Source organism: Salvia miltiorrhiza, chromosome 5 (assembly GCF_028751815.1).
Source record: "Salvia miltiorrhiza cultivar Shanhuang (shh) chromosome 5, IMPLAD_Smil_shh, whole genome shotgun sequence".
Taxonomy (NCBI): Eukaryota; Viridiplantae; Streptophyta; class Magnoliopsida; order Lamiales; family Lamiaceae; genus Salvia; species Salvia miltiorrhiza.
This window is the reverse complement of record NC_080391.1, coordinates 2875970-2891692: the sequence shown is the minus strand read 5'-3', so window position 1 is coordinate 2891692 and position 15723 is coordinate 2875970. Positions and strand designations below refer to the sequence as shown.

The 15723-nt window shown below is 33.3% G+C and overlaps 2 protein-coding genes across 4 annotated transcripts; one reads left to right on the top strand and one right to left on the bottom strand.

Moving 5' to 3' along the window:
- Positions 1–1504: 1504 nt before the first annotated feature.
- Positions 1505–4784, top strand: LOC130985101 (dihydroceramide fatty acyl 2-hydroxylase FAH1-like). 3 transcript variants are annotated; one of them, XM_057907870.1, is made up of 8 exons: positions 1650–1908; positions 2001–2098; positions 2766–2836; positions 3211–3303; positions 3455–3651; positions 3798–3903; positions 4142–4288; positions 4390–4784. In XM_057907870.1, the coding sequence occupies exons 3-8, from the start codon at positions 2786–2788 to the stop codon at positions 4510–4512; spliced, it is 717 nt and encodes a 238-aa protein (XP_057763853.1). In that variant the 5' UTR covers positions 1650–1908; positions 2001–2098; positions 2766–2785; the 3' UTR covers positions 4513–4784. The 3 variants fall into 3 exon arrangements, with proteins under 3 accessions (XP_057763855.1, XP_057763853.1, XP_057763854.1); XM_057907872.1 differs by lacking the exon at positions 2001–2098 and having other exon boundaries at positions 1505–1908; XM_057907871.1 differs by lacking the exons at positions 1650–1908; positions 2001–2098 and adding an exon at positions 2209–2310.
- A 6317-nt stretch (positions 4785–11101) lies between these two features.
- LOC131024785 (putative late blight resistance protein homolog R1B-16) lies at positions 11102–13696 on the bottom strand. The gene has a single exon (XM_057954321.1). It carries the CDS (start codon positions 13694–13696, stop codon positions 11102–11104), a length of 2595 nt encoding a protein of 864 aa, XP_057810304.1.
- Positions 13697–15723: the final 2027 nt, after the last annotated feature.

The window sequence follows — 15723 nt, the reverse complement described above, 5'->3', positions numbered from 1 at the left end:
TGACGCAAAATTCCTAAAAATAGGTTGCGTATTGAAATTAGTTTCATATCATTGTCTGAGTAAAATGTGGTTTCTGTTAATTGCAATCATAGACAAGTTCTATAATGATCTCACATGGCATTTTTCCTTGTACCACGTGAGCTTATATATTTTCTTTATCTTTTATTTTTATAAATATCCTTTATTTATAAAAAAATTATATTTAGTTCAATCTCAACTCAACTGCTCATTTTATACAATCATAAGACCATTTCTCCACTACATATAGGGATGTCAATGCAGCCCGAAACCCGTGGGCCGACCCGAATAACCCGACAAAATTAGAAGGTTAGGGTTGAAAAATCGCAACCCGAAAAAACCTCCAGCCCGATTAGCCCGCACTCGACTAACTCGGAACCCGATAGGGCTAGCCCGAAAACCCGGTGGGCTGGCCCGATGGACTGACGGAATTGTGACTGATGCATCCAGTTACAACTTCTGCTATGTTTAGATCTGTGGTATTTGCTTAAATATATATATATGTAGCCTCATTAAAAAAATGAAATTAATTAGTTAGAATATATATGTGTGTGTGTGTGCAATCTCATTAAAAAAGTGAAATTATTTACGGATTTTTTGTAGAAATTGATTATTAGTATCTCATTAGTTAGAAATTAATTATTAGTATCTCATTTTAAGATGATACCATTTTTTTTTTTTTTTTTTTTTTCTGTCAATGAGACGTGCATGGCAAATCCACTAATTATTCAGTAATAATCCAGATTGATTCTAGTGCATTGATACATGTTAAATTTTACTATCTCATTTTAATATAATTTTGTTTATATAATTTTGAATATCTTATATTTTTGCATTTCATGCTTTGCTATATAATTTATATCTTTAATATCTATGTATATTTTATACATTATACATTAGATCATTAGGAATAATAAAATACAAATGGTAATTTTATTTTTACGCCTTTAACCTGATTAGCCCGATGGGCTAGCCCGAAACCCGAAAGTTTAGGGTTAGGGTTGAAGATTTATAACCCGAAAATATCTCCAACCCGATTAGCCCGCACCCGACTAACTCGGAACCCGATAGGGCTAGCCCGAAAACCCGGTGGGCTGGCCCGATTGACATCCCTAACTACATAAAATACCATCTATTTTATTAAATACTACTCCATGTTTAGAAAATGTGTTCCATTTATGGTGGATGAAGGAAGTATAGAAAAAATATATTTTATAAATGTACAAAAGTATAACATTTTTTATAGTAAAGTTTTGGGTAGCCATTAAACGCAATATAAACAACTAGAACTTTATTTTATTTTTTATTTTTTTAAAAACTAGTACTTTATTTAACCGAAAAATACTAAAGAATTATATTGTGTTTTTCGGTTAAATAAAGTACTTAGTTTTTTCCATGGAATCACATAATTATGTAAAATAAATCATCACCTTCATTCAATAACTCGACTAAAAAATATAAATTAATTAATTAATAGATCTCGTTCCAACACTCGTTGGATAAAGACGACGAGTGTTGGGATCATGATTACATACTTTTGCCAATCTATAAAATCAAATATTAAGATTTTATTTAATTAAACAATAAAATAAAATAAGCGTAGCATCACATGATATTATTTGAGTTGTGAACATGGAAACGCCAGGCTGTCAACCGTTAGGAATCCAACGTGAATATTTGCTGGCGATTCCCTCTATTCTGCGGCCACGATCTTCTCTCCCCAAATCCCATCTCTCCCTACTTTTTTTTTCAGATTATTAATTTATTTATCTATCAAGAATCCAATTCCCCAGCCTTTCACTCTTGCTCAACTGCGACAACTGCTGCAGGCGGCGAGTGTGGGAAGACTCTCCGCTTAAATCTCGCGATTTTGACCCCGCATTGTTCTAGGTTCGTGTCTCTTTCGCAAATTTCGCTTCCTCTTTTGGAATGGATCTGTGATTTCTTGCTGAATTGGGTTTTCTGTTACGTTCCTGGATCAGATTTTGGTGCCGATAGCTCAGTGTATTATTATCTTGGATTAGCCATCCTTCTCGAGAAACATGTGAATCTTGATTAAGTTTGGGTTTTGTGAGGACAGGTGCCGGCAGTCTTTTTCATTGCATTTTACTGTTTATAAATCGTAGGGTTTTCTACTTTTTTTATTTTTAGATTGAAAATAGCTCTTGAGAATTTGGAGCCTCTCATCAGTTTTGTTTAGTTACAATGCCGAAAAATTCTTCATTGGGAAAGGGTATTGCACGCTGAAATCAAGAAGGGTATACGGTTATGATTTATAGCTTGTTTTCACGGGTAAGATAGTTGACATTAACGTTTAGATCCGTGTAGTGGTGCATTGTTTCTTCAGCTTTGAATTGGCTAGATGCATTATTTTTCTTGTAGCTTATTAATTGTCATTTATTAGTGGCCCATAGATATTCACAAGTTCTTGGAAAATATCGTTTGAACAATTTTTTTTTTTTATCTTTTCTTTTGCTTAACTAGAAGTAGCACAGTAGACAGGTTAGTTTTCTTGAAATCTGATTATGTGAGTAACTTCCCATCTAGAGATTTGTGGATTTCGATAATAAATTAGCTAGGATTCTCAGCTGGATTCAAAAAAAATTATATGATCTTCTAACTGAAAAAAAAAATATTTTTTTGATTACTTGTGAACATTGGTTATAGTTTATGGAGAAGGATTCAGTCTTTCTGGTGCAATATCATGTACTATGCCTGATTGTTTTGTTATCATCTACTCTGCACAGGCAAAGATTACGTGACGGAGATGGTGGCACAGGGATTCACTGTTGACTTAAACAAACCCCTCGTCTTCCAGGTTAGAGTCCCAATATGCTTATTGGTTATATTTGTGTTTCTGAAGTTTATACCCTTTCTGCATAAAGTATAGTATCTTTCTTATTTTTCTCTTCCATCATCCCAAACTCATTACTCAATGTTAAGTGATTAACTTTCACCCATTGTCTAAGATCGGCAATTACCTTAGATTCTATACATGAGTCATGACTATATCCATAATATCGGTAGTCTAAGATTATGAAGTAAATGATTGTATCACAATTACAAACGGTGACCTAGAAAGGTAGTATTTTGAGTTTTCAATCCTCTTGTGTGAATCATTCTGTTTAGGCAGATCACTCATTTAGCCATCTCATTCTTCTTGTTCTAATTCATTTGTCTGAACTTTCATAGGTTGGCCATCTTGGTGAAGAATATCAGGAGTGGATTCACCAGCCGATTGTCTGCAAAGAAAGCCCTCGATTTTTTGAAAATGACATTGTGGAGGTATTGATCTTTCAGAAATGTCTGTCAAGGGGTTATTCTCTGATGTGCAGTCAATCACCGAGAAAAAAGTTATATCTACTCTATTGTTTTCGATAGCTTTTTGGGGAGTCATCCCTAGGTTACTTCAGTTACTTATTATTTCTTTGAACAGTTTTTGACAAAGAATAAATGGTGGTACATTCCTCTTATTTGGCTCCCGGTTGTTGGTTGGTCCCTTTCAAGGTCCATTTATATGGGCCATACAGTTCTTGATGTAGTATTAGTGGTACTACTTGGCATTTTTACCTGGACATTGATGGAATATTCCCTACATCGATTTCTTTTCCACATTGAGACGAAGAGTTATTGGTGAGTTTGCTCTTACACCTTTTCTCCAATTGGTCATCTTAGTCTCTGTGTATGTATGTGGATGTCCATGGGCACACGACTTCTGGCCATTATTTGCACAATTGCAGTTTGTATCATCGTGTCTTACCAAACACTTACGATTGCAGGGGTAACACATTTCATTATCTTCTGCACGGCTGTCACCATAAGCACCCAATGGATGGTCTAAGACTCGTTTTTCCACCTGCTGCCACTGCAATTCTTTTGTATCCAGTATGATTCTTATTTACGTTTCTCAGGCTTTGTTTCTGTTCGCAAGAACAAAAACCCTCCCCTCTTTCTTCAGTCAATGCTTCTCTACTTATGATTCTATCTTTCTTCTGCTGACTCAGTCTACTCTGAACAAAGTTCTACTCAAAACCAACATTACTTACCGACTTTACTGCTTTCTTGAAAATTATGTATACCTAGAGGTCTAATTTTTCAACTTGCTTACCAATGTCGATTGCAGTTCTGGAACTTCATTAAATTGTTGTCTACTCCCTCCACTGCTCCTGCTTTATTTGCTGGTGGTCTTCTGGGCTACGTGATGTACGATGTAACTCATTACTACGTGCACCACGGGCAGCCAACCACTGAATATCCGAAAAATCTCAAGGTAAAATACTCGTGCTTATTTGTTAGAGACATGTTTCGCTTCTCTTTTCCTGTTGTGCAGAAGTGTGGCAATAACACAACTTCCCTTTTCCTGTTGTGCAGAAATATCATCTAAACCACCACTTCCGCATCCAGGACAAAGGTTACGGCATTACTTCCTCGTTCTGGGACAAGGTCTTCGGAACTCTACCGCCCCCATCAAAAGTCGCTGGGAAGAGTACATAAATTTTTGCAGTAGATTCTTTCCTTAGTATTATTAGCTATCAAAACTGCCTTCTGAAAAGAGCTTCTCGCATCCAGCTTTTGAAATGTATGTCGTGTTTCCTTAGCAGCTTGTTGGGCAGTTGCACCTTTGTATTTGTGGATCCAAAATTGTATAAGTTGTTATGGAGTTGATGTTTAGCTGGAGTTCCCCCCCTTTTAGCTACTTGTTTAGGAACTGGTATTTTATGTACAATTTTTTTAATGAATTCAATTTTATTAGCAGGATTCTTGAAGCTTTCTTCTTCTTTCTAAATCTACATCTATATTTATACTAAAAGAAAAAGAGTCTTACACACATGTGGACTGTCTATTTTACCCTTATTGTATATTTTATTTTAAGGTTATTTTACGTAGTATTATATATTTATAAGAATATATTAAATCATAAGATATTACATAGTTAAATCTATGTGATATATACCTATAGCAATAGTTAAATCTATGTGATATATATCTATAACTATTGATAAGGCTTATAAATAAATATATTTGTTCAATAAATATACTTCATCTGTCCCATGAAACATGACACAGTTTCCTTTTTGGTTTGTCTCACGAAGCATTATCTGTTTCTAACAATGATAAAAAAATTAATCTTTTCACTTTTTCACCTGCCACACTTACACACAAAATACAAATTTCTTAATTCTCGTGCCGAAAAGAACTGTCTCATGTTTCATGGGACGAAGGAAGTAATAGATATTATATTTATATTTTTTGTTTTATCAAATAGAATAATATTATATGCGTACAACGTACGCTCTTTCTATTAGTTGATGTAAAAGATGATCTATATTAATAGAAAAAAAGTGTTGGGCACAACATGTGGATTGCCTATTTTACCCTTATTACATGTTTTACTTTAAGGTTGTTTTACATATTATATATTTATAAAAATATATTATTCCCTCCGTCCCACTCTAATATTTTTTTTTTCGGGACGTCCTACTAGAATAGTCCTGTTTCTATTTTTGATAATGATTATACACTATAAATAATGTGGACTCACACACCTTTACACTCAAAAAACAAGTTTCTTAATCTCTGTGCCGAAAAGAAACATGACTATTCTACTCGGACGGAGGGAGTAATTCATTAGATATTACACTAAATGTATGTGATATATATCTATAGCTATTCATAAGGTTTATATATATATATATATATATATATATATATATATATATATATAAATTATTAATAATAACTCACTATTATATAAGTTTGTACATTCTTCACTTGACTCAGTTAGTTCAAATCAAGATGTATCATTACATTAGAGTGATGTTAAACAGGCACATTGGGCCACTCACATTAATGATTTTTTTAAAACTTATTTAATTTATTTTTTAAATAAAAAATTAATTATTTTATTGTATTGTTCACATTATACTCTTTTTTTTTGTAAATTTTCTAATAATTTTTATACTGCTTTTAAAAAATAAAATTACAAAAAAATTAAGTACTACAATATAAACAATACAATAAAATAATTAAATTCTATATATATTTATTTTGAAAAATAAATTAAATAGTATATATATATATATATATATATTTTATTTAACTAGTTTGTGGGTGACCACAATATGACTTAATAGATTTATTGATAATATCATACCCTACTCATTATAATAATTTTTATTATCATATTGCCTGAGAATTTGATGAGATCATGAGAACTAAACCAATGATTAGCAATTTCGCGTACTTTTTCTATTTATGAATAGAAATTAAATTAAATCAAATCTCTTTGTTAAAGCTCGAAGAGATCCTTTATTTTTTAGTATTAGTATTGGTAGATAAAAATAATAAGATTTATTAGGATTTTGGGATATTTCAAAGTTTTAATTCATCGAAATAAATACATTATTTATTTTAATGATTTAAAATTTGAGATATCTCAAGAGCCTTGATTATTTATATTATATAAGCTATTTTACTTGATTTATATCTATTTTAATTGTGGGATTGGAAAAATCATATTTTTAAGGATAAAAATACATAATGATGCATCTTATGAATCATGCAAAGTAAACCACCCTAACTCTTTTTCAGAGGAACTCTTTTTCAAATATGTTAAGGCGAGATAAATTTAGATGATGATACAAAAATATATAAATAGAGGAAGAGGTTCTAATAAAAACCTCTGTTAAAATGAGAACTAGGAACCTAATCTTAGCCTTTAAAATTAAAGATCTAGTGGTTAGGATTAAACTACTTAAAAAACACGCCTAATTAGATAATCTAATTAATAGGTGCCGTTTTTTTTAGTTTGTAATTGGTTAAAGGTTAATTAAGTCATTTTTATTTTATTGAATTAATTAAACAAACTATTTTTATGGGATTGTTTATCACGTTCTCTCATCTATATTTATTTTCATTCATCTAGGTTTTTAGTTTTCTGTTCTTAATACTGAATATTTATTTTCTCTCATATTTTCTGTAACTTTCATACGGTTAAAGCCAGTTCTTATTGAGGCCAGATGAAGCAATTGTTTATATACTATGACACTGAATGGATTCATGAAATTTTATTTCTTGTTGATTTATATATTATGGACTAATATCATTTTCTGCAAAGTATCTCATTATATGTTTTATTACATATTTTGGTTTTTTTAGAATAATTATTTTCGAAATTTTATTTATGTTACTTTTTTCTGTTTTGATTATAATCAAAGTTTTATAGTTTCATTATGCAAAATGCATCTTGATATTATATAATGATTACGAAGTGTTTTTTAAGAGTTATTTTTGTGTTTTTTTGTTGTTAATCATATTTTTTTAGTTGCATAAAACAAGGATATAGTTGCACAATGTGGCATTTTGTTGTATATTTATTTGCTTATTGTTGCACGGATTATATTGTTATGCATAGTTCAATGAGTTTTTGCTGCATATTTATTTGCGTATTGTTGCACGAATCAGAGGGTGATATGCATAGTTCAATGACTTTTTGTTGCATAACATATTATTGTTGCACAAAATATTTCAAATGTTGCATAGTGCAGTGCTATTTTTGGTGTCACGTTATATTATTTAAGTTCTATTAATTAATTTTGAATTTTTATTGTTGATATTATTTAATGGTTAGAAAGTGTTTTTGTAGAGTCAATTTTTGTGGTTTTTGTTGTTAACCATAGTATTTTTGAGTTGCATAAGCAAAATATATAGTTGCACAACATGCTATGTAGTTTCATTATTTGATTATTGTTGCACGAAACGATTGTGTTTTGCATAGTTATATTAGATTTTTTTGCCCATCATACTATTATTGCACATAATTTTCTTGGTTTGCATAGTCTAGCTCGATGATTTTAAAAGGGTATAATTACAGTCGAAATAGCTTGTTTTCGGATGATTCAATATGCCTAGCTATCTTAAATCTGTGTCTTGATTGTGCAGTTAAAAAATAATTGAATAGAACCTGTCGTTGAGGGCGTTAAAAAATCTTGATCTTAATGCTTTGAAGGCGTTAAAAAAATACTTATCTTGTAGACTGGTCGTTCTACTCTGCACTCAACAGCTTTATGAAAAATATAAAATTGAATCTCTAAATAACAACACCCCCTATCTATCAATATATTGGACTGAAAAAGAAACTAGTTGCACAAGCAAGATTTTGTTCACTAATGCTAAGTTGTTATCTACTAGAAAAATACATGCACAGTCTGTCCCGCAAAATCAATCTTGCTTTGTCGACAGATTCACAAAACTCCTGCCCGTGTCCTTGATCATGGACAAAAGTCGACGGCAAGTCATCGGATATGTCGTCTTCCATGTCTATAATGATTTTGTGGAGAATGCAGCATACGAGGATAAACCAAGGCAACTTATGCCTGCCCAGTCTCCACATTTCACCTTGAATCCCACGTGTGCGTGCAACTACATACATGAATTCATGCAATTAGCTTCATCTTAGCAACAAGTCAACCCTCAAAATTTCGTGCAAGTAAGAATCACAGAATATGCGACCAAAAATTTAGTTTTACAGAAACTCACATGTGTGCAACTACATACACGAGTGAATGTAATTAGCTTCATCTATGCAATAACACCTAAAACTGTGCAATCAGTAAATACCTATGTCATTAATAACACCCAAAATCATGACAATCAATTAAAACTTAGATCATCAAAACAACGCACAATTCCATACTGACTACCCTCTTAATCAGAACGATGCAAATTTTTTTAAAAAATGTGCATTTACTAACAATTGTTCATCAAAGTCCTAATACTGTTTTTAGAAACAAACAAGTAAATAAAGGGAGTGGGGAGAGGGGAAACCAAAGGCAAAAACAAAGGGAAAAAGCAACTGACATGATAAAATAAGTTGTGCAACAATACTCAACATCTGTGCAAGCAATAATTTATACGACTGTTCTTCAAAATCAATGTGCACGGTAGGTTCCAAGAAGCTCAAGCAGTTAGACCATGGCATTAATCATTTAGTCTTTCTATCATCTTAATCGAAGCAAGTCATAATTTTTTAAAAAAATTGTGTCTTTACTAACAATTGTTCATCAAAGTCATAAAACTATTTTACAAAACAAACAACAAGCAAATAAAGTTGGAAAAAAAATTGTAACAAGTCGACATACATGAACAATCAAGCTGTGCAACGATTCTTAACATCTGTGCAAGCAAAATAACCAATAAATCAAATAAAATTGCTAATTATCTTTTTGTCTCCTCTTCTAAATTCAAATTCAGCTTCCAATATATATGTTTTTTGAGTTGAAGTGTGTAGCAACAAACATATATGCACCACACAAGAATCAACTAAAAAGTTTCTAATTAATGATGGGATTGTCTATAACTCTATGAAACTACATATTAACATTACTTAGAGATTGAACCTGTGCATCTATCCAATTACTCGAAAATGTGCACCTATGCAAATAACCAATAAATCGAAACTGTGCATCTCTGCAAATCATCAATAAATCAAAAATGTGCATCTAACAAATAAATCGAAATGTGCATCTAACAATAACCGATAAATCGAAACTATACAATGAAGCAATTGAAACTCGTGCATCTATCTATTCAAGTCTCTGCATCTGTGCAGTGAATAAAAAATTCATTGAAGGCCACACTCAATAACCAATAAATCGAAGCAATGAAGCAATTGAAATATTTTGCATCTATATATGGATTCAAGTCTGTGCATCTGTGCAGTGAATCGAAAATTCATTGAAGGCCACACTCAATAACCAATAAATCGAAACTATGAAATGAAGCAATTGGAATATTTTGCATCTATGGATTCAAGTCCATGCATCTGTGCAGTGAATCGAAAATTCATTGAAGGTCACACTCAATAACCAATAAATCGAAACTATGCAACAATATCCAACATCTATGCAATTTCAATTTGAAGGGGAAAAACAATGTCGCAAAATTGAATTACCGAATTCTGTCGTAGCCGGTAGTGAAACACAATCGCCGAAGAAAAACTACTTAACAAAATCACTCCGCCGCCGCCTTGCACAGACCGCCGCTCAAATCTCCCACACACGCCGGAAACACCTTCGTCTTGCACAATTCCCCGTCGCCAACCACAGCCCGAGTTGCCTAAATCTCTTGCAACCTCCGTAAACTTGGTTGCACAGAAGTCACCGCCAGCCAAAAATCCCGCAACCAAGTCGCTTCCTTTTCCAGATCGAGGGACCACTTCTTGCACAGAAGATTTCTCAGATAAACCAGCCACCCCTTTTTAATTAAACCCTAGATATATGCGAAAATGAAAGAGATCAACCGAGGGTTCAATTTCTCCTCCGACTACGTCCCTGTTTTTTCAGATCGGCGGTAATGGTGTTGCACAGAAGTCGGCGCTTTCTAATATCAAACCCTAGGTGAAAGTTACAAATGAAACTGATATTGGAAACGTGCAAAAGATTTAATTACTGTATCACATTTCTACCCTTTTGATTTCAATTACAATTTAATTAATAATTAAAATGTGCATCTGTAGTTTAATCTCAGCCCTTTATTTTTGTAAAATCAATGGTTTAGATTAGGTTCCTAGTTTTCATCTTAAGGGGGGTTTCTATGTTAACCCTACCCTATAAATAGATTTTATTAGAGAAAAAAAAAACTAAGAACCCTTACAGTTGACTAAAGGCTAAGACCCATCAAAATCTATTCGAAGAAAATCCAGTGAGAAAAACTCAGTAGAAAAGAAAAAAGTACTTGTCTATTATAACCAAAAAAAAAAAAAGGAAAACAAAACGAGCACACCCACACGCAAAAGTCAAAAATTACAACAGGACTTCGTCAAAAAATGACTAAGGCCTCAAAAAATAGTAAAATGTCACAACTCACAAGTAATTAACCAAACTAGAAGCTCAAAAACCAAATGAACACTACATGGCCATCTCTTTTTATCTCCCACTTGTTTTTCGGTTGCTGCCAATAAAAAAGTGGAATTAGCAGAAAAAAAAAAGGGCAGTGAATAAGAATTCAAAAGAAAGAAGCCAAAACATAAAGAGAAACAAAGGAGCTCTGCACTGCACACTTGTTCCATCATTCAAACGGAGTATTACAAATCAAAACTAATCCAATACATTTTACTTTCAACACAAAAATTAGGACTATCCAAGCTCTCCAATTCTTCTTCCAATCCTTCTTCGTTCTTATCATAGAGCTCAACGTGAACATGAAGGGCTCCTTCCCCATAATAGTCCTCGTGTTCCTCTAATATTCTTTTTGCAGAAACCACTACCGAATCGCAGCAATGGTACACATCAATTTCTGTAAGTGTGGGTATTTCTGCGAAATCTAAAGGGATTTCCCGCAACTCATCTAGTCCATTAAGATGAAGGCTCTCAAGACATGGAAAGTGGGAGCTTTCAATTTTCCAGATTGCTAGATTATCACTATCTTTAAGACTCAAGAATTTGAGGCTGCGAAACTGGCCTTCAGTTGTTTCCCACTTCCCTTCGTTGAATCCCCCCCTCTCCAGTGTGAGCTTCTGAAGATGGGGCAACACACCTACCTTATCCAATGTGTCTTCCCAACAATAACTAGATTTGCTGCTGTTACGAAGAACCAATCTCTTGAGCGAAAGGGGAAAGTTGATTGCACTAATTATTGGAGAAATGGAGCAATCCAAGGACTCAAGTTTAGTTAGACAATCGAGATTGCTCAAACAATACTTCTCATCATCATCACACTCTCCACTATTATCAAAAACCATTTTTTTTATATTGGAGATTTTTTTTACCACTTGTTCGCTACACTTGAAACCTTCAACTTTCCCCAGGCTTTGCAGATTTTCCAAAACAATGTCATCTTGGTCGTTTGGAGGATCTGTGAGACGAAGCCTGCAGAACTCAACATGCCTGATGCGAGGCATGTACCAAAAATCAGTTGGCGCAGTAATAGCCCCATTGAGGTTGTCAACAATTAGTGTTTGTAGATTCCAAAATTGCCATATTAAACAAGGAATATCCCACTTGTAATAATCTATTTGAAGGAACCGTGAATTAACTAATTGATCCAAGTGTCCAAACATATCTATTTCGTCCCATTCGTATCCATTTGTTTTCACTATCCTCAACAAGCTCATATTGAGAGGTGATAGTCGTAGAACAAACCTATTCCACGTCAACAAACGTGCTTGTGACATAGGCGGCAAGACGCTTATGCCTACATTATTTGATACGGTATTATAAAACCTTTCTTTTTCAGCTTCTCTCAAGCACAAGTCTCTCAACAAGTCATGAATTTGGTAGCACTTCCATCCCCAGTAATTGGTACTCGTTAAAACAAGATTTCTACCAAAAAGGTCTTTTAAATACTCTTTTGCTATCTCTTCCAAGCTTTTCCCACTTATTGCTTTCACAAATCCTTCCGCAACCCAATATCTAATGAGCTTTGACATACTAATCTCCCAATCTTCGGGAAAAACTCCCATGTAGAGAAAACATGGTTTCAAATGTATTGGCAATTGCTTGTAACTCATATATAATATTTTCAAGCAACGTTCATCATCCTCTAAATTAACAACGCTTGCATTCAAGTTTTCCCCTATCTCTTCCCAACACTCTCTGGTATGCTCAGACTTGGCCAAAAGGCCTCCCACCACGACAATTGACAATGGAAGTCCTTTGCAGCTTTCTCCAATCTTTTTTCCGATTTCCTCCAATTCAAGAGGGCAACCTTTTTCTCCAAAAACAGTTTTGGAGAGAAGCTCCCAACTTTCAACCGCATCCAAAAGTTCCATCCCAATGCTATTAGAGTTGGGTAATGTAGAAGCCAAATCCAATAGCCTTGTTGTCACCACTATTCTGCTACCATTTTCGTTTCTTGGAAAATAATTCCTAACTCTATCCCATGCATCAATGCTCCACATATCATCCATTATAATTAGGTATCTTCTACCATACAGATGTTTATACAACTTTTCTCCTAATTCATGCTCACTCAAATTGTCATCAACTCCAATATTTAACTGAGGAAGAACTACTGCAAAAATATCTCTAATGACATATTCTTGAGAGATGGTAGCCCACGCACAAATATCAAAATGCTCCTTAATAAGACGTTCTTCATAAACAGTTCTAGCAAGAGTGGTCTTACCAGAGCCGCCCATCCCTACAATGGGAATGATCTGTAGATGAAGGCTATCAGAAGTGAGCTTATCCATCAATTGAAGCTTGACATCATCAGCACCCACCATACTACTCTGCTGCGGGATCGAAGAAGATCTCGCCGAATCCGAAGGCGTTGAGTTTGTGTGCAGCTGATGTTGGACTTGGACTCCAACTCTCCCTTGAATTTGCTTGGCCTCCTCTTCGATCAAAGCTATGTCTTGTATCACCTTCTCGAGAGCTTCATACAAGCCATCATCACTCATATTTTCTCCATTATTTGTGAACTTTTTGAAAATATGAGATTCAATGGCGTGTTCGGCCGCATAAGCTGCATCTGCAATGCGAGACTCCAATGGATCCGCTTCTTTGGAGTAGTCACGATGGGGGTTATAGCCTTGGAGAAATTCCAGCAGGAAACTGATTTTTTGAGTGAGAGACTCAACTTGTTTAACGTGGAGAGAAACTGGAGGGCGAGGGTGATGATGAAGGTTGTTTATGATATTCAAAGCAGAAACTAGAGTTGCATAAGCTGCTGCCATGGTTGTTTTGGGAGTTGCAGAGAGAAGCAGAATAGGAGGAGATAAGATGAGATGAGAAAGTGTGATTATGAATTCTCAAAGTGTGGCCACATGAAGTATTGTTTCCAATCTAGCATACCTCTATTATTCAAAACTTTAATTTCTGACTTTACAGCTAGCATTCACACTGAAAGATAGCGATAGGAGGAATTAGAATAATTGTGCATTACTACATGCAAGAGTCGTTTATAAATATAAATTTTAATATTAGTATACACTAGTGTGTAACCCGTCGAAATTCGACGGGAAACCACTTTACATTGTAATTATAATTATATATTTTTAAAATTGATTGGCAAAATTTAAGATCATGTCTCATATATAAACATCAACTCATTCAAATCTTAAAAAAAATTTGAGCATTATCTTGTCCGTAACTTGAAATATCACTTGTACATCGAACTTTAAATCATTATCTTATCTGAAGCTTGTTATATAAGATTTGACTTATAAGTATCATCTCATCTACAACTTGAACGATAAAACCTGACTTGTAAGCATTATCTCATTTGGAGCTCGCAATACTATAATTGACTTGTGAGTATCATCTCGTGTGGAGTTTGAAAGACCATAACTGACTCGTGAGTTTAATCTTGTCCATAGTTTGATAGACCGGAGTTGAGTTCTAAGCATCTCTCATTTGGAGCTTGAAAGATCAGAGTTAAGTGCTAAGCATTATATCATTTGAAGCATCAAAGGCCGAAATTAAGTTACGAGTATCATTTCGTTTGGAGTTTGACAAATCTCTTCTAATTTGTGAGAATCATATTGTTTGGAGGTAAAATACTCGTAAGACCATAACTCACTTGTGAGCATCATTTCGCGTGGAGCTTGAAAGATCATAACGACTTGTAAGCATCATCTCGTCCATAGTTTGATAGACCAGAGCTGAGTTCTAAGTATCACTCATTTGGAGCTTGAAAGATCGGAGTTGAGTGCTAAGTATTATCTCATTTGAAGCTTAAAGGATCGGAATTTAGTTATGAGCATCATCTCGTTTGGAGCTTCGCAAACCACTTCTAACTTGTGAGCATCATATTGTTTGGAGGCGAAATTGAGTTTTGAGTATATCTCATATGAAACTTGATAGACTACCTCTGGCTTTTTAACATTATCTTGTCTGGAGTTTGAAAGACCAAGAGTAAATTTTGAGAATCATCTCGTCTAGAGCTATAAAAAAGCATATACCTAGCGAAAATATTTATAAATCAATTAGTCAATTTGTATTGTCATTAATTTAATACAAAAAATAATTTTGCTACGTTGAATAAATAAAAGACTTATGTAGACATATCAATATGAATTAGTTTTAAATATATTAAGTCACATTTTATTATACTTAATTTATTTTATATATAAATATTAATGTTTAGAAAATCATCTTATGCTTAACAGACAATTAGAATTTTCAGGTTTCTCAATGTTGGTACCGAGGTAAACTCGTCATTTTAAAAAAATAGAATTAAATAACTTAAATTAATTAGAGTTTTCACATTTACGCTAAACTGAATTTCACTCAAACCTATATCAAATAATTGAATTTTTAAATCCGAATATTGGTTAAACCAAGTAACATATTTCGTTATGAAAAAATCAGTAATAATTCGTACTGAAGTTGCTTGATTTGATCGTATAAGAAATAATAAAAATAAATTATTTGATCTTTTCTAAATATAACTATTTATTTGGCCAACTAAACATCCTCTTTATAATAAGATAATTTGGCTAATTAATTAATTTGTTGGCCAAATAAATAGTTACTATTTTTCTATCAAAATTTTAATTTAACTTGACTAATAATAATTTAGCCAATAATAAGTTTGTCAAACAATAGAAGTCCATATATTAGAACAATGAATTAATAAATTTAATTTTTTTGTATAAATTTTAATACACTTATCATTGATAGAATGCGCGTATCAAACAAAAATGAATATGTAGGCTCTAATTAAGAAGTGTGCATATAATATAGAACGACGATTAAATTT